This window comes from Watersipora subatra, chromosome 7 (assembly GCF_963576615.1).
Source record: "Watersipora subatra chromosome 7, tzWatSuba1.1, whole genome shotgun sequence".
Classification (NCBI taxonomy): Eukaryota; Metazoa; Bryozoa; class Gymnolaemata; order Cheilostomatida; family Watersiporidae; genus Watersipora; species Watersipora subatra.
Genome location: NC_088714.1, coordinates 1,817,163 through 1,837,825, shown reverse-complemented (window position 1 = coordinate 1,837,825; position 20,663 = coordinate 1,817,163). Strand labels below are relative to the sequence as shown.

Below are 20,663 nucleotides of genomic sequence, written 5' to 3'. Positions count from 1 at the left end.
TGTTACAGTAACATCATACTGCTGAAGCCGCATACGTAAACCTTGCAGTCTTTTAGGGACATCTCTGAGAAGTTTGAGCATGATTCTTTGTAAACATCTGTGGTCTGAAAGTACAGTTGTGTGCCTGCCATATGTGTATTGATGATACCTTTTAATTGCCCACACAATGGCTAGAAGTTCTTTCTCGATGATAGAGTACCGGATCTCTGCATCTCGAAGAGCTCGACTGCTAAACTCAAGAGGTTGATCATCCTGTAGTAAGGTTGCTCCTATAGCCTTGTCACTAGCATCACACTGTACAGTCAACTCTTTGTTTGGATCATAGTATTTTAGCATTACTGGCTCAGCTGCTACTAGTGCTTTGGCTTCCAAAAAGGCCTCACTTTGAGCTTTGGTCCAGTTCCAAATTCCCTTATTGTTTGCCTCTCGCAGACGAACTGCAATCTCTGCTAGGTTGGTGAGGAACTTGGATAGATATTGAAGGAAACCAAGGAAACTCTTCAGTTCTTTTTCCTTTTGAGGTTCTTTCATTTCCGCCACACTCTTGATTTTCATGGGATCAGGCAGTAACCCTTTGTCTGTTACTATGTGGCCTAGAAACTTAATCGATTTCTGACATAACTGCACTTTGTCTGGGTTTAGCTTAATTCCTAGATCCCCACAGCGCTCAAGAAGCAATCTCATTCTTGCATCATGATTTATGCGCGCTTCTACATCGTCTGAGCCACAGCCTATCACTACAATGTCATCAGCTACACAGACTACACCATCTACACCTTGCAGTGCACGATGAAGTTGTTTCTGAAATATCTCAGAAGAGACTTTCAGACCAAACGGCGGATGTAGCCATTTATAACGACCAAAAGGTGTGTTCATGCATGTCAGTAGAGATGATTCTTCATCAAGTTCACATGCCAGTATCCAGCCTTCAAGTCTACTACAGAGAACAGTCGAGCATTTTTGAACTGTGGAAGTACATCCTCCATGTGGGCATAAGGTAAGATTCCCTCTGCAACGCTTCATTTAATCTCTGTGGGTCTATGCATATCCTCAGCTTGCCATTAGGCTTCTTTGCCACTACCATGTTGCTTTCCCAAGGAGTGGGTGTATCCACAGCCTCAATTACCCTTTTCTTCACCATAGCATCTAGCTCAGCTTTAACCTCTGTGTGTATAGCATGTGGCACGCGGCGCACTGGTGAGGCATGTGGTCTGACTTCTGCCACTTTCAAGTGCTGAACACCAAGTAGAGAACCTAACTTGTCGTCGAAAGCACCTGGAAATTCTTTCAAGATGTCAATCTGACCGCCCGTATTCATAGCATTGATATTTCCTTGGTTAATGGTTATCATGCCCATTGCCACAGAAGCTCTTAAGCCTAAAATGAGTGATCGTTCTTTGTCTACAATATGAAACATCACTTTGTACTTTTTGTTGTTTTTGGGATTACGAACCATTATCCTAGCGGTACCCAAGACTGTCTGCACATCGTTGGTCCATGAAGTTAGTATTGTTTTGTCTGCTGTGATTGGTACCCCCTGTGGTAGCATATCCCGTCTCAAGATATTGACAGTCGAGCCACTGTCTACCTGAAACTTGGCCTCTGCGTCTGAGTCTGTCAAAACCAAGCGTGCAAAAACCTTTTGAGAGCTGCTTTCTGTTGTGATCTGGTCTATTGATTCATGATCGCTAGTCTCTCCTGCTATTGCATGTGTCGACGCATGCGCACCAGCTTTCTTTTTAAGACAGACAGCTTCAAAATGATTTTCTGCCTTGCAAAAATTGCAAATCTTGCCAAAAGCTTTGCAAGATTCTTTCCTGGCAGCATGCCGTCTGCCACAGTATTTGCAATCCACCGACCTAGTTGCCGATTTTGTGTCCTTGAAGGAACGATGACTTCTCTTTGCGATTTCATTGACATTAACTGCTTCCTCTGCTTGTATCTTTTGAAGAGTAGTAGTAGCACGTTCCTCACTCTTACATAGCTTAATTACAGACTCAAGTGTTTGCTCAGTAGAAGCCAGCAGTTTTCTTCTTGTGTCATTGTTTTGAATGCCTAACACAAGTCTGTTGCGCAGCATTCTATCCTTCAACTCTTCAAAGTTGCACACTTTTTCCAGACTGCGCAGTCTTGCTAAGAAAGTGTCGAAATCCTCTCCCTCCTTCTGGTCAGCAGTACCAAACACAAAGTCATGGTACAGTTCATTCTTTGTTCCAACACAATGTGACTCAAGAATATCTAGTATTTGTGTAACAGTTGTGTGTTCTTTTCCACTAGATTCTACTAGCTTTACTGCGGGTTCACCAACTGTGTATAGTAACAATGCAGAACGGTAGTCCTCGTTTTCATTGCTTAATTTACTTACTATAGCATATCTTTCTCATTGTTTCTTGAACACCCGAAACGCTTCTTCACGATGTTTTTCTAACAACAGTGCATTAGGAGGGTCAAACCTGCGAGCCATAGCTTAGTATAAGTCTTTCAGATCTTCTGTGACTAGATTTTTTATTTATTTATTTTCATTAGCTTAAATTAGCATCGTACTCGTACTCGTTTGCATCAGGATGGTGGTAGTATAATCAGTGGGCTATTACCCGTTCACTTCAGACACTATGTTGTGTCTTACCTGTTTGAGTTATGTAGAATGTGTATGCAGTATATGTGTGACTATGAAAATCGTAATGATAAAACCTGGCCAGGCTAAATCCCTAAATAAATACTCTAATTGTCAAGTTGCCATTTTATCGAGCATGGACTTTTTACACATATGCAAAGCATGGTCTATATTGGCGTCGGTAATAGTTCGGCACAACACATGCCATGCTGGAGGAATCAGAGATGAGCACACCCTAAATACATGTATATGAACAGGATAGCAGGCTAATTGTTTATCTGTGCCTGTATAAAACCCTGTATAAAGGCCCACCAAAACAACCTTTCACAATCTTTGAAAATCAGCTCTTGAAAGGGTCAACCACTAGAACACGAGATGTGATTGTACACGTCGTTACACAAGTATATGCACCAATGAAGCATCAATGACTATTTATGTATGATGATCAATGGAAAACAGTGAGCTTAATTATTTTTGTGTACACCCTATTTTTGTACACCCTATTGTACACCCATTTATGTACACCCTATTTTTGGTGTACATAAATGATATCTCCGATAATCTAAATTTTTCTACTATCAAGCTTTTTGCAGACGACGCTTTACTTTTTTCTCAGGTAAACACCCTTCAGGATTCAGTGAATTTCCAGGAGGATTTAAACATATTAGACCAGTGGGCCTATAACTGGAAAATGAATTTTAACACTGATAAATGCCAAATCGTTCGTTTTGCAAGGCAGAGTAGCGGAAACCCAGATGTGGTGTATTACCTAAGTGGCAGACCTTTATCTGTAGTAGACAGTTTTAAATACCTCGGAGTTTTTATATCAAATGATTTCAATTGGGATTTACATATAGACTCAATCATATCTAAGGCAAGTCAGCGATTGGGAATGATGAAGCATGTTTTGTTTAATGCGCCGATGAGGGTTAGAAGGGTTGCATATCTCACTCTGTGTAGACCAATATTGGAATATGCGAGTGAAGTATGGGACCCTCATTTGATGCGACAGGTAGCATCATTGGAAGCAGTTCAAAGAAAGGCGGTTAGGTTTATATCTGGTTTGAAAGGTAGGCAGAGTGTTACAGAGGCAAGAATTTTTATAGATCTAGAACTTTTAGAACTAAGACGCAAACATGCAAGAATGTCTCTCATGCTAAAGATTTTATCTGACGACTGCCATGAATCTCTTATCGAAAGTTTTAACCAAATACAAAATGTTCTTCACAGTCATGAAACAAGACTGGTTACGGGGGGTGCTCCTTCAGCTGTATGTGCAAACACCGGGTTTTATATGAATAGTTTTTTACCTAGAACATCGCGCAACTTGCGCGGCTTACCATAATTTTATGTTTTATTGACTATTTTTAAATAAAGTTCTCAACGGCCTTCTTTTGCCCGATTTCGGGATTTACGGGTTCTTAAAACACCTAGACCTAGACCTAGCTAAGCAAAACCATTAGCTCTGCAGCGAACATGCTGATGGTCCCAAAATAATTAGGGTGTAACGTTAACGATAAATCGCCAAGGGGTAAACATGCAGAACTTGCAATTTCTGAATGTGCAGCAGAATCAACTTTAATGATAGCCTGAAATAATTTAAAGCTCGCAATTCATTGTAAATACTGACCCAAAATACGGATCCACAGAACTCCTTAAGCTCCATTGTCAACACCGGCCCTTAGGCATGACTGAACATGTACAATGAAGCGAACTACGCGAACATTCACATGTGTTGCACCCTGTTGCGCAGCTTTTTGCACTATCGCACGTGTGGGGACAGGTCTTTGTTCCGCACGCTCTATGTTCCGCAAGTCCCGATGTTCCGCACTTTTCCGCAAAATCCAATGAAATTTCTAAAAAGGAGAGACAACTTCTAAAACAAATGCAATTGTAGCCGTTTAAATTAAAACTGTCGTTGCAAAATCACGCCGTTGGAAAAATACAAACCGCTCTGCTGAATTTGAAAGAAAATAAAAAGATCTGACGAATGAACGTTGACTAAAAATTAGTAGTGATAATCATACCTGCCAGCTCTCACGCATTGGGCGTGAGACTCACGCAATCACACCAAAAGAAAAAATGAAAATGCGTGAGATTTTTGCCCCAATTTCCACAATTTTATATATACTATCATTGATACATCAATTGCCCCAAAACCAAATCTCACGCATTGCCCCACTCTTGGGTTGGCAGGTCTGGTGATAATACACGAATTATTAAACTGGAATACGCAAAAAACCATCTTTTTTCAGTCATTTCTTTATCTTAAAGGGATATAGATAAATTCAAAGGCTACTTCATTCTTCTATTTAATTAAATACAAGTGTTCTACAAGTACAAGTATTATACCTACAATGTAAGCCTACATTTCTAATCATAAAAAGTCATAAACTCTGTATTTCTCACTCCATAACAAAATTAACATAATCATGTAAGCCTATGTTACATACTCTGTAATATTATACAATTTTTCTTCTAGGCGTAATGTTTTCACCACATGATATTGTATGCCAAGAAAACCGGTGTTCTGCACTAAATGATATAGTAAATAAACATAATCATGAGGGCCTATGTTCCTCACTCAATATTGTACAATATAATGGCTTGGGCCTATGTTCCTCACTCTGTTATATTATAACCATAACAATGTTATATTAAAAATATTTTATTTGTTATATTATTACTATTTACATAACTATATATAGTTACATATATTATATATATACTCTATTCCTCATTTTATTATAATACAAATATAATCATGAGGGTCTCTGTTTCTCACTCTATTTTATTATAAATATAATAATGAGGGCCTATGTCCCTCACTCAATTATAATATGATTATAATCATGAGGGCTTACGTATGTTCCTCACTCAATATTGTACAATGTACTCGCTATGTTCCTCACTCGAGATATTACAGTATAGGTACTCACTAGGGCCTATATTCCTCACTTCATAACGAGCATATTATACTAGCTTTGGTCTATATTCCTCACTCGAGATTGTGCAATATAATCAAAGGGCCTATATTCCTCACTTCATAACGGACATATTATACTGGTGTATTATACTAGCTGTGGTGTATGTTCCTCACTCGAGATTGCGCAATATAATCAAAGGGCCTATGTTCCTCACTTCATATTGCGCAATATACTCAAAGGGCCTATATTCCTCACTTCATAACGAGCATATTTTACTTGCTTGGGTCTTATGTTCCTCACTCGAGATTGCGCAATATAGTCAAAGGGCCTATATTCCTCACTCGATATTGTACAATATTCTCGCTTGGGCCCATGTTCCTTACTCGATATTGTACAATATTCTCGCTTGGGCCCATGTTCCTTACTCGATATTGTACAATATTCTCGCTTGGGCCCATGTTCCTTACTTAATAGGCATCTCAAAAGAGCAGCAACAGAACCAAGTACATGTAGTTACATCTGGCAACTAAGGGATGACATTGTCTAGTAATTTATTTAGTTGAAACTGGTAAAATATCCTCATGTAACATTAGTGCCGTAAGATGCAACAAGTGCTTGTTAAAAAAGTTTCTATATCTCCTATTTCTACTCTGCATGTTCTACTCTTCACATGCCCAATTTAAATCAAAGAAATGAGCTAATCAGTATAATAATAATATACTATGTAACTATAATAATAAAATGTATTCTAAACATATACCACAAACAAAGCAGCCAAGTAACCAACGGATTATACATGTATATAGCCAATATATTTGGAATTTTATCTTGTTCTAGCAATTTCATCGGAGAGTCCCAACAGGCATGAACTATTGCTTAAAAAATAATTTTACATACAAAAGTATTCTCTATCAATCAATTGAAATGATAAATACAATAAATTTTTATAAAGTACATGTAAATGCGGGTAATTTTACATTATTTCATTCACAGCATATTTTATTGCTCGCCAGTAGCTATTTATTGTTCATTTTCCCTGCTCCAGCTATCTCCTGAGCTTTTTAATCCGTTCCTCTAACTTCTGCCATTTTTGTCCGCCTGCGAACTATCAGTTTCCTTGAAATGAAAATGATTGAATATAAATAAAAATGCATTTGAAAAGCGTTTCGGGGTTTGTTATCATTTCCACTATTTATATACATATGCCTATACATATGCCTATACATATACCTATATACCTATATACCTATATATCTATATACCTATATATCTATATACCTATATACCTATATATATATATATATATATATATATATATATATATATATACATATATATACATATATATATACATATATATACATATATATATATATAATAGATAAGTTGTCAGGCCTACTGCTAACAGCACTCTACGCTCTAAAAAGTGCAGAGTGTTATAACTAACTAGAGTGTGGAATAGGTTAATTTTACTTATCTTTATTCCAGATTGATGTTTTATTCTGGGGTCACGACAGGTCTGTTTCGTGCTGGTGCACTCTTCAGGTGACTTGTGTTGAATGGCGGGTGGAATTGCCTCTCCTGATGTTGTTGGTGGTGTCTGTAGCTCCGCCTCTGCCTGGATCGTATTGGCTGAGTAGGTATTTCTTGGAGTGTCTGCATGTATTGTTTATTTCATTTCTTTTGTTTAAGGTGGCTGTTTCTGGCCTGCAAATGATGTAATACTTTTCACTAAGGCACAGATGGCATTTCTTTGTTTGGTTTGAATAAGGTCTAGCTTTCTGCATGATTTTCCATTTAATCCTGTAGCTTGCATTGTCATTCTTAAGTTTCCAGATGTGTTTACTAAGTTCTGTGCTGTTTTGCTTGTCACTGTGTGTGAAAGAGGCTGTGTGGTTTCTAAATCTGGATTTGAAGTCGGTTGTGCATAGTCCTATGTAGGTGCTCTCGGTGCCCGTATCTTCTTTAGTCACTATGGCCTGGTATATTATGTTTGTGGTTAAGCAGTTTCCATCTAGTGGGCAGTTGTTCCTTACTCTACAATTGCAGGCCCTGTTTGTAGTTGTGCTCTGCTGGCTGCTCAGCAGGCGTCTGTTGTGTGAATCTATGTGCTGTTTCATGTTCGGCATGCAAGAGTAGCTGAGTTTTAGTGTGTGTCTGTTAAATACTTTGAGCAGTGAATGGGTAGGCGGGAAGCATGTATCTATAATGTTTATAAATTTTCTGCCTATATTAGTCTGTACATCGGCGTTAAAAGGGGGGTTGTACCATGTTACGGGTCGCTTACGCTGTCTCTTGTTAGTCGCTGGCTGGGTCGGGATGTGTTTATATTTAAGTGTGTGGTTATAACCACTGTCATTGAGTGCTTTTTGGTAAGGGGTGCTGCTTTGCTAAATTCATGCTCATTACTGGACAGTGTAGTTAGTCGCAAATTAATGTTGTGTGGTAGATTTTTTATTTACAGTAGGTGGGTGGTTACTGTTTTTGTGGACATAGAGTGTTGTATTGCTAGGTTTGGCATAGGGTGAGTAGGTGTTTGCATTAAGGTTAAAGGTTACGTCAAGGAAATTTACAGACTTTTTATTCTAGTTAGTTATATATATTATAATTATATAGTTAGTTATATATATTATATTATTATATTTTTACTCTAGTTAGTTATATATATATATATATATATATATATATATATATATATATATATATATATATATATATATATATATATATATATATATATATATATATATATATATATATATATATATATATATATATATATATATATATATATATATATATATATATATATAGCCATCAAGGAAACAGATATAGCAACTCGTAAACTGCTGACCATGCATGGAGCACTCCACCCAAAATCTGATACTACTAGATTGTATTTCGATAGGAAAGATGGCGGTAGGGGACTCAAAAGTGTACAGCAGACAGTGAAAGAGGAGGAGCAAAGCATCAAAGCATATGCAGCCTCCATGACCACTTCAGATAAGCTGCTAGCTGAATTTCAATCGGCTGCTCTTACAACGGACCTACGCCCTGATGATGAGGAAGATGACTGGCACACGAAACCTCTTCATGGTGCTTACCACCGACAAATATCTAAGGTTGGCGATCTTCACCAGACATATATGTGGCTGAACAAAGGAAACCTAACGCCCAATACAGAGTCGCTTATCATGGCAGCCCAGGAGCAAGTGCTCCCAACAAGGCAACTCCAAACAAAAATCTATCACACTAGAGACGATCCTAGATGCAGACTGTGTAAAGATGCACCTGAGACCATCCAACACATCATCAGTGGATGCAAACAGCTAGCAGGAAACGCATACACTGAGCGGCATAACCATGTTGCAGGTGTTGTGTATAGAAGTCTATGTGATGAGTATGGCCTTAATAAACCACAACACTGGTGAGAAGCTCCTGATAAGGTCAATGAAAATGACCGCGCTAAGATCCTCTGGGACTTCTACATCCGGACTGACAAGCATGTCCTAGCAAACCAACCAGATATAGTGGTGGTAGACAAGGAGAACAAGAGAGCTATTATAATAGATATAGCAGTACCCAATGACTACAATATAGCCAGCAAAGAAAAAGAAAAGGTAGAGAAATATCTCCCTCTTGGAGAAGAGATTTCAAAATGCTGGAATGTAAGAACAACTGTAATCCCAGTAGTCATTGGGGCACTGGACGCAATAACACCGGCGCATAAAATGTGGCTTGCCCAAATACCAACAGCAATCAACTCCGGTGAGTTGCAGAAAAGGTGCGCTATTGGGAACAGCTAAGATCTTGAGGCGAGTGCTCAAACTCCCAGGTCTCTGGTAGGAGACCCGAGTTAGAGCAGAAATTACCACCCATACGGGGTATCCGGGGTGAGGAAACAGTTTTTTTATATATACAAAGTATATATATACATGTATATACATCAAATAGAATTTCTTATAAGCAATTAAGCATTGAGCATAAATTGTGTCATTGAATATTAACAAAACTCACTCAGCAATACAAATTAATCATTACGTCACACAAGGTCTGCCAAAGAAAGTAGATTACAACGATCGTTCCCATATTTTTTCGTAATAAGACAAACCTCTTTCAGCAGCTGTGGCTCATTGTTTATACAATATTTCTTCGTCATTTAAACATGAAATGAGAAGCTATATTGAAGGGTGCTTTCTTCCAACCGCGTCATTGAAATGACTGTTCCAGGCTAGGTATAAAAAAAGCACTTTGCTGAGTAAATTTATAATATGATTAAGTTATACGAATTATCTTTTTTAACCCAAAAATTAGATGAAAATCGCATACAGTTTTTATTTTAACCTTGTGAAAGCTTGTTTCTGATTTACAGCAGATTGTTGTTAGCTCATTAGCCTTTTAGGATCTTAGCCTAAATACTGGGGACTGCACATTCGCACTGTCGTCTACATAAAATTTTATATGCAGTAAAATATTTAAAACTTGAAGTGAAGGCAGCGGCTTTTTGAACGCTTCTCTGTTTTATTGAATTACTTTGAGGAAGACAAAATTATAAATTGAGTATTAATAAACTTTGCGGGTTTTTAATATGTTAAAACAGCAGAATAATATGAATCAGAATCATAGGATATTAGCACATGATGTATCATTATAGAATATAGTCTTAAGAACAAAAATCTGTCTGCATACTCCTAGTGAGAATTGTTTTGCTGACAGATATTTTTGTTAATAAGATTCAACATATTCCACGAATATAAACAATATGCAATAACTGGGGAAGCCAAATTGCCACGCATCACTGATATTGCGAGGTAGAGGACGATGTCTGATTTTTTTGATTTTGTAATTTTTGTTAGCTTTTAATATTTACATTCCACATAGTTGTTAGTTCGTGTGCTATGTCTCGAAAATATACATTCCATATGCTGATTAGAATGACTCCGCGTATAAAAGTATCATGGAAATAGGCGAGTATTATCTCCATGGCTGGAAAATCTTTCGCCTCCTCCCTTACAACTACTGAGCTCTTTAAGCTACCACAATAAAAAATAAGAAAACATCAATTAAGGATTCAGACGTCATTGAGGAAGCATAGTAGAAATCATACTATCAGATATTTTATTGGATTTATAGGTGGCGAACTCAGACGTTTGCTGCATTTGCTCTCTTACAAAATACTTTGTAAAACTGTTTCATGGCAATTGGTAGCTCGTATTTTCTGGTTGCTTTGAATTTACACTGAAGTTATATTATACTTATAAGTTATATTATTTTTCAAAAAACACATGCCAGATGAAAGGTTTCAGTCAAAGTATTACCGTATATACCCATGAGTTTTTGGGAGACGATTTTAAAGAAAAACTTTGGGGGTCAATTTATACATGAGTAATATTAATGAACATGTTGCTGCCTAGTCAAATAGAATGTGAATATGAAAAACTTTGTTATTATACATGCAATGTATAGCCTTAATTATACCTGCGATATACAGCCTTAATTATACCTGCGATGTATAGCCTTAATTATACATGCGATATATAGCCTTAATTATACATGCGATGTATAGCCTTAATTATACATGCGATGTATAGCCTTAATTATACCTGCGATGTATAGCCTTAATTATACCTGCAATGTATAGCCTTAATTATACATGCAATGTATAGCCTTAATTATACATGCGATATATAGCCTTAATTATACATGCGATGTATAGCCTTAATTATACCTGCGATATACAGCCTTAATTATACCTGCGATATACAGCCTTAATTATACATGCAATGTATAGCCTTAATTATACCTGCGATGTATAGCCTTAATTATACCTGCAATGTATAGCCTTAATTATACATGCAATGTATAGCCTTAATTATACCTGCAATGTATAGCCTTAATTATACATGCGATGTATAGCCTTAATTATACCTGCGATATATAGCCTTAATTATACATGCAATGTATAGCCTTAATTATACATGCAATGTATAGCCTTAATTGTACATGCGATGTATAGCCTTAATTATACATGCGATGTATAGCCTTAATTATACCTGCGATGTATAGCCTTAATTATACCTGCGATGTAGCCTTAATTATACCTGCGATATACACCCTTGATAAATTAACTATTTTAAGTTTCGGTAAAAAATGGGACAAAAGTACTCTCAAAACACAAATAGTCTGAGTTGTGATTGTTGACTAAATTTCTATTGACTAGTGCTTTATTAACCATGAACTTTGAATTGATCTTATGGGTAAGCTTGTTTTATTGTGCAAGGTCGTGAAGCTGTAGAGATGTCTGAAATCATTTAAGGCTTGAGCATAATATTTTTCATGCCTAGCAAAGGTCTTCAAATTACTCCACAACAAGCCCCTAAATCTAGATCAGGTTCAGGCAAAATAAAGCAATCACAACAGCCCATTTAAAAATATGAAAATCAATTCTTACCCATATAGTTCGTGTTCATACTATTCATATTTACTAATTAACAAAATCTGGATGGCATGAGCAATTTGGGTAAATAAAAAACAATTGTTCATGGTTTTTGAAGGCTTTCCAGCAAAAACCGTTATTATTAAAACCCTTCCAAGCAAAATAGTAAATTTAATGACGACGAAGCATGCATTTGTCTACGGATTCACAAACACTCATATTAATGATAGTTCAGCATATAAATGTTAAAGTTATTTCACAGAAGTACCTGTGTAGTATGATTGTTATTGTGTGTATTATCTTCTGTAGTGTACGACTATAATAGTTTAGTTTAGCGTATCGATGTGTATCGCTAATTAATGTAAGCGTGCTTATTGCTTCACATCTAGAACCCAACTGTCTCTATTTATTAATTACAAGTAAAACAGTAAAACACATTAAAAGGTCAGAGGTCAATAGTAGTCACATGATACCAGTATCAAATATCAGCGACGATACCATAGATATGTCTATTGAACATGCTTAGTACAGCACTTTCAATCATAATATGGCAGGCGCTAATGTTATGCTGAACTGCTACTGATCGGTTTTAAGTTTAACAAGTAATATATTTGGAAAATATTAGGCGAAATATTCCAATTCTAAATAGACTATAAATATGCACTGTTTGTTTGTTTTTTGCTACCTCCTGAGCAGCCCACACCCAATTGAGAACAGGCAATGCTTAATTTTTGTTTTAGCATGTGATCCATTCACAACCAATATCATAAGTGAGTCAACCAAAACCTCGTTTAAAACATGCCGATGAACTCTATTTATCATATCGAATAAAAAACTTTTGAAAGCTATATTTTTATTTCGGATAGCAAAAATCGATACAGTTATAGTGATTCTAAAATATTCTGGAATAACGTGGTTGACTTATACATGAGTAATACTTATAAAAATACAATTTTTGCCTTAAAAATACCTATCCACTTGGAAAGTATTGCCCTTTATACTAATGTAAACATTCATTTCATATATAGTTTTCTCAGATTCTATTAATCAAATACGCTATGTAGAGCTAATCTTCCAGGCATAGAACTGCATTGATTAATATAGCATTAAACAACTTCTACTGTAGTTTGCTTATTAATCAGTAAAGTACTTTCCACTCTTGATTTGATCGTTAGTCCTATCACCACCATATTTCGGTAATCAGGCGTATTTGCTTTTAAATGAGCATTAATTTAAACATTAAAAGCATTAAATGCATTAATTTAGGCATTTTTGCCTAGTTGAGTTGAAAAAAGCTATTGATATGTCCTACAGGGTTCTATGGCATTGGTTGCGCAAGAAGCATTTATAGTGAATGCTTCTGTCAAAAACAACATTCTTATTGGCAATGAGTATAATGAAGAATTGTACAGCAAAGTAGTGGATGCATGTGCCCTTGTTGAAAACTTTGGAGTACTTCCTAATGGTGACAACTCGATCATTGGTGAAAAGGTATGCATGGCTAATTTGGGCTAACTGATAAAATACTCACCGATGATTTGTCAGTTTTGTGGTATTACAGATGTGTCAACTGTTTAATATTACTTTACTTACAATGATTCCATATAACTACAGAGTATAAATATCTCTCAGTGAGTTGAATGTTTAATATTACTTTACTTACAATGATTCCATATGACTACAGAGTATAAATATCTTTCAGTGAGTTGAATGTTTAATATTACTTTACTTACAATGATTCCATATAACTACAGAGTATAAATATCTCTCAGTGAGTTGAATGTTTAATATTACTTTACTTACAATGATTCCATATGACTACAGAGTATAAATATCTCTCAGTGAGTTGAATGTTTAATATTACTTTACTTACAATGATTCCGTATAACTACAGAGTATAAATATCTCTCATTGAGTTGAATGTTTAATATTACTTTACTTGCAATGATTCCCTATGACTGCAGGGTATAAATATCTCTCAGTGAGTTGAATGTTTAATATTACTTTACTTACAATGATTCCATATAACTACAGAGTATAAATATCTCTCAGTGAGTTGAATGTTTAATATTACTTTACTTACAATGATTCCATATGACTACAGAGTATAAATATCTTTCAGTGAGTTGAATGTTTAATATTACTTTACTTACAATGATTCCATATGACTAGAGGGTATAAATATCTCTCAGTGAGTTGAATGTTTAATATTACTTTACTTACAATGATTCCATACGACTACAGAGTATAAATATCTCTCAGTGAGTTGAATATTTAATATTACTTTACTTACAATGATTCCATACGACTACAGAGTATAAATATCTCTCAGTGAGTTGAATGTTTAATATTACTTTACTTACAATGATTCCATATGACTACAGAGTATAAATATCTCTCAGTGAGTTGAATGTTTAATATTACTTTACTTACAATGATTCCATATGACTACAGAGTATAAATACCTCTCAGTGAATTGAATGTTTAATATTACTTTACTTACAATGATTCCATACGACTACAGAATATAAATATCTCTCAGTGAGTTGAATGTTTAACATTACTTTACTTACAATGATTCCATATAACTACAGAGGATAAATACCTCTCAGTGAGTTGAATGTTTAATATTACTTTACTTACAATTATTCCATATGACTACAGAGTATAAATATCTCTCAGTGAGTTGAATGTTTAATATTACTTTACTTACAATGATTCCATATAATTACAGAGTATAAAGATCTCTCAGTGAGTTAAATGTTTAATATTAATTTACTTACAATGATTCCATATGACTACAGAGTATAAATATCTCTCAGTGGGTTGAATGTTTAATATTACTTTACTTACAATGATTCCATATGACTACAGAATATAAATATCTCTCAGTAAGTTGAATGTTTAATATTACTTTACTTACAATGATTCCATATAACTACAGAGTATAAATATCTCTCAGTGAGTTGAATGTTTAATATTACTTTACTTACAATGATTCCATATGACTACAGGGTATAAATATCTCTCAGTAAGTTGAATGTTTAATATTACTTTACTTACAATGATTCCCTATGACTGCAGGGTATAAATATCTCTGGTGGACAGAAGCAGAGAATAAGCTTGGCCAGAGCTGTGTACAGTAACGCTGACATTTACCTTCTCGATGACCCTCTCAGCGCTGTCGATGTTCATGTTGGTAAACACATATTTGAACATGTCATCGGACCCAATGGACTTCTTAAAGACAAAACTCGTCTCATGGTAATCGTTGGGTTTATTCTTTGAGGTTTTAGTGAGCTCCAAAGAGTAATGCAACATGCATGATCCTTATATTACCACCTGAGTCATGAAGTGAAACAACACAACATGCATGATCCTTATATTATCAACTGAGTCATAAGGTGAAACATCACAACATGCATGATCCTTATATTACCAACCGAGTCATGAGGTGACACAACACAACATGCATGATCCTTATATTACCAACTGAGTCATAAGGTGAAACAACACAACATGCATGATCCTTATATTACCAACTGAGTCATGAGGTGACACAACACAACATGCATCATCCTTATATTACTAACTGAGTTATAAGGTGAAACATCACAACATACATGATCCTTATATTACCAACTGAGTCATGAGGTGACACAACACAACATGCATGATCCTTATATTACCAACTGAGTCATAAGGTGAAACAACACAACATGCATGATCTTTATATTACCAACTGAGTCGTGAGGTGACACAACACAACATGCATGATCTTTATATTACCAACCGAGTCGTGAGGTGAAACAACACAACATGCATGATCCTTATATTACCAACTGAGTCGTAAGGTGAAACAACACAACATGCATGATCCTTGTATTACCAACTGAGTCATAAGGTAAAACAACACAACATGCATGATCCTTATATTACCAACTGAGTCATAAGGTGACACAACACAACATGCATGATCCTTATATTACCAACTGAGTCATAAGGTGAGACAACACAACATGCATGATCATTATATTACCAACTGAGTCATAAGGTGAAACATCACTACATGCATGATCCTTATATTACCAACTGAGTCATAAGGTGAAACAACACAACATGCATAATCCTTATATTACCAACTGAGTCATAAGGTGAAACAACACAACATGCATAATCCTTATATTACCAACTGAGTCATAAGGTGAAACAACACAACATGCATAATCCTTATATTACCAACTGAGTCATAAGGTAAAACAACACAACACGCATAATCCTTATATTACCAACTGAGTCTTAAGGTGAAACAACACAACATGCATGATCCTTATATTACCAACCGAGTCATGAGGTGACACAACGCAACATGCATGATCCTTATTTTACCAACTGAGTCATAAGGTGAAACATCACTACACCCATGATCTTTGTATTACCAACTGAGTCATAAGGTGACACAACACAACATGCATGATCCTTATATTACCAACCGAGTCATGAGGTGAAACATCACAATATGCATGATCCTTATATTACCAACTGAGTCATGAGGTGACACATCACAACATGCATGATCCTTGTATTACCAACTGAGTCATAAGGTGACACAACACAACATGCATGATCCTTATATTACCAACTGAGTCATAAGGTGAAACAACACAACATGCATGATCCTTATATTACCAACTGAGTCATAAGGTGAAACAACACAACATGCATGATCCTTATATTACCAACCGAGTCATAAGGTGAAACAACACAACATGCATGATCCTTATATTACCAACTGAGTCATAAGGTGAAACAACACAACATGCATGATCCTTATATTACCAACTGAGTCATGAGGTGACACATCACAACATGCATGATCCTTGTATTACCAACTGAGTCATAAGGTGACACAACACAACATGCATGATCCTTATATTACCAACTGAGTTATAAGGTGAAACATCACAACATACATGATCCTTATATTACCAACTGAGTCATGAGGTGACACAACACAACATGCATGATCCTTATATTACCAACTGAGTCATAAGGTGAAACAACACAACATGCATGATCTTTATATTACCAACTGAGTCGTGAGGTGACACAACACAACATGCATGATCTTTATATTACCAACCGAGTCGTGAGGTGAAACAACACAACATGCATGATCCTTATATTACCAACTGAGTCGTAAGGTGAAACAACACAACATGCATGATCCTTGTATTACCAACTGAGTCATAAGGTAAAACAACACAACATGCATGATCCTTATATTACCAACTGAGTCATAAGGTGACACAACACAACATGCATGATCCTTATATTACCAACTGAGTCATAAGGTGAGACAACACAACATGCATGATCATTATATTACCAACTGAGTCATAAGGTGAAACATCACTACATGCATGATCCTTATATTACCAACTGAGTCATAAGGTGAAACAACACAACATGCATAATCCTTATATTACCAACTGAGTCATAAGGTGAAACAACACAACATGCATAATCCTTATATTACCAACTGAGTCATAAGGTGAAACAACACAACATGCATAATCCTTATATTACCAACTGAGTCATAAGGTAAAACAACACAACACGCATAATCCTTATATTACCAACTGAGTCTTAAGGTGAAACAACACAACATGCATGATCCTTATATTACCAACCGAGTCATGAGGTGACACAACGCAACATGCATGATCCTTATTTTACCAACTGAGTCATAAGGTGAAACATCACTACACCCATGATCTTTGTATTACCAACTGAGTCATAAGGTGACACAACACAACATGCATGATCCTTATATTACCAACCGAGTCATGAGGTGAAACATCACAATATGCATGATCCTTATATTACCAACTGAGTCATGAGGTGACACATCACAACATGCATGATCCTTGTATTACCAACTGAGTCATAAGGTGACACAACACAACATGCATGATCCTTATATTACCAACTGAGTCATAAGGTAAAACAACACAACATGCATGATCCTTATATTACCAACTGAGTCATAAGGTGAAACAACACAACATGCATGATCGTTATATTACCAACTGAGTCATAAGGTGAAACAACACAACATGCATAATCCCTATATTACCAACTGAGTCATAAGGTGACACAACACAACATGCATGATCCTTATATTACCAACTGAGTCATAAGGTAAAACAACACAACATGCATGATCCTTATATTACCAACTGAGTCATGAGGTGAAACAACACAACATGCATGATCCTTATATTACCAACTGAGTCATGAGGTGAGACAACACAACATGCATGATCCTTGTATTACCAACTGAGTCATAAGGTGAAACAACACAACATGCATGATCCTTATATTACCAACTGAGTCATAAGGTAAAACAACACAACATGCATGATCCTTATATTACCAACTGAGTCATAAGGTAAAACAACACAACATGCATGATCCTTATATTACCAACTGAGTCATAAGGTGAAACATCACTACATCCATGATCCTTGTATTACCAACTGAGTCATAAGGTGACACAACACAACATGCATGATCCTTATATTACCAACTGAGTCATGAGGTGAAACATCACAATATGCATGATCCTTATATTACCAACTGAGTCATGAGGTGACACATCACAACATGCATGATCCTTGTATTACCAACTGAGTCATAAGGTGACACAAAACAACATGCATGATCCTTATATTACCAACTGAGTCATAAGGTGAAACAACACAACATGCATGATCCTTATATTACCAACTGAGTCATAAGGTGAAACAACACAACATGCATAATCCTTATATTACCAACCGAGTCATGAGGTGACACAACGCAACATGCATGATCCTTATTTTACCAACTGAGTCATAAGGTGAAACATCACTACATCCATGATCTTTGTATTACCAACTGAGTCATAAGGTGACACAAGACAACATGCATGATCCTTATATTACCAACCGAGTCATGAGGTGAAACATCACAATATGCATGATCCTTATATTACCAACTGAGTCATGAGGTGACACATCACAACATGCATGATCCTTGTATTACCAACTGAGTCATAAGGTGACACAACACAACATGCATGATCCTTATATTACCAACTGAGTCATAAGGTGAAACAACACAACATGCATGATCCTTATATTACCAACTGAGTCATAAGGTGAAACAACACAACATGCATGATCCTTATATTACCAACCGAGTCATAAGGTGAAACAACACAACATGCATGATCCTTATATTACCAACTGAGTCATAAGGTGAAACAACACAACATGCATGATCCTTATATTACCAACTGAGTCATAAGGTAAAACAACACAACATGCATGATCCTTATATTACCAACTTAGTCATAAGGTGAAACAACACAACATGCATGATTCTGATATTACCAACTGAGTCATAAGGTGAAACAACACAACATGCATAATCCTTATATTACCAACTGAGTCATAAGGTGAAACAACACAACATGCATGATCTTTATATTACCAACTGAGTCATAAGGTAAAACAACACAACATGCATGATCCTTATATTACCAACTGAGTCATAAGGTGAAACAACACAACATGCATAATCCTTATATTACCAACTGAGTCATAAGGTGAAACAACACAACACGCATAATCCTTATATTACCAACTGAGTCATAAGGTGAAACAACACAACATGCATGATCTTTATATTACCAACTGAGTCATGAGGTGACACAACACAACATGCATGATCCTTATATTACCAACTGAGTCATAAGGTGAAACAACACAACATGCATGATCTTTATATTACCAACTGAGTCGTGAGGTGACACAACACAACATGCATGATCTTTATATTACCAACCGAGTCGTGAGGTGAAACAACACAACATGCATGATCCTTATATTACCAACTGAGTCGTAAGGTGAAACAACACAACATGCATGATCCTTGTATTACCAACTGAGTCATAAGGTAAAACAACACAACATGCATGATCCTTATATTACCAACTGAGTCATAAGGTGACACAACACAACATGCATGATCCTTATATTACCAACTGAGTCATAAGGTGAGACAACACAACATGCATGATCATTATATTACCAACTGAGTCATAAGGTGAAACATCACTACATGCATGATCCTTATATTACCAACTGAGTCATAAGGTGAAACAACACAACATGCATAATCCTTATATTACCAACTGAGTCATAAGGTGAAACAACACAACATGCATAATCCTTATATTACCAACTGAGTCATAAGGTGAAACAACACAACATGCATAATCCTTATATTACCAACTGAGTCATAAGGTAAAACAACACAACACGCATAATCCTTATATTACCAACTGAGTCTTAAGGTGAAACAACACAACATGCATGATCCTTATATTACCAACCGAGTCATGAGGTGACACAACGCAACATGCATGATCCTTATTTTACCAACTGAGTCATAAGGTGAAACATCACTACACCCATGATCTTTGTATTACCAACTGAGTCATAAGGTGACACAACACAACATGCATGATCCTTATATTACCAACCGAGTCATGAGGTGAAACATCACAATATGCATGATCCTTATATTACCAACTGAGTCATGAGGTGACACATCACAACATGCATGATCCTTGTAT

General features: G+C 36.0%; 2 protein-coding genes across 2 annotated transcripts in view; one reads left to right on the top strand and one right to left on the bottom strand.

The window, feature by feature from the left end:
- Positions 1–937: 937 nt before the first annotated feature.
- On the bottom strand, positions 938–2,464 carry LOC137399727 (uncharacterized). The gene is made up of 2 exons (XM_068085938.1): positions 2,416–2,464; positions 938–2,307 (listed from the first exon to the last, which is right to left on the bottom strand). Exons 1-2 carry the CDS (start codon positions 2,462–2,464, stop codon positions 938–940), a joined length of 1,419 nt encoding a protein of 472 aa, XP_067942039.1.
- Positions 2,465–3,758: 1,294 nt separating this feature from the next.
- LOC137399726 (ATP-binding cassette sub-family C member 2-like) overlaps positions 3,759–20,663 on the top strand; it is a 44,037-nt gene continuing 27,132 nt past the window's right edge. Inside the window, exons 1-3 of the mRNA XM_068085937.1 lie at positions 3,759–3,884; positions 13,292–13,468; positions 15,062–15,241. Coding sequence (XP_067942038.1) covers positions 3,759–3,884; positions 13,292–13,468; positions 15,062–15,241 — 483 coding nt within the window. The remainder of the gene's footprint in view (positions 3,885–13,291; positions 13,469–15,061; positions 15,242–20,663) is intronic.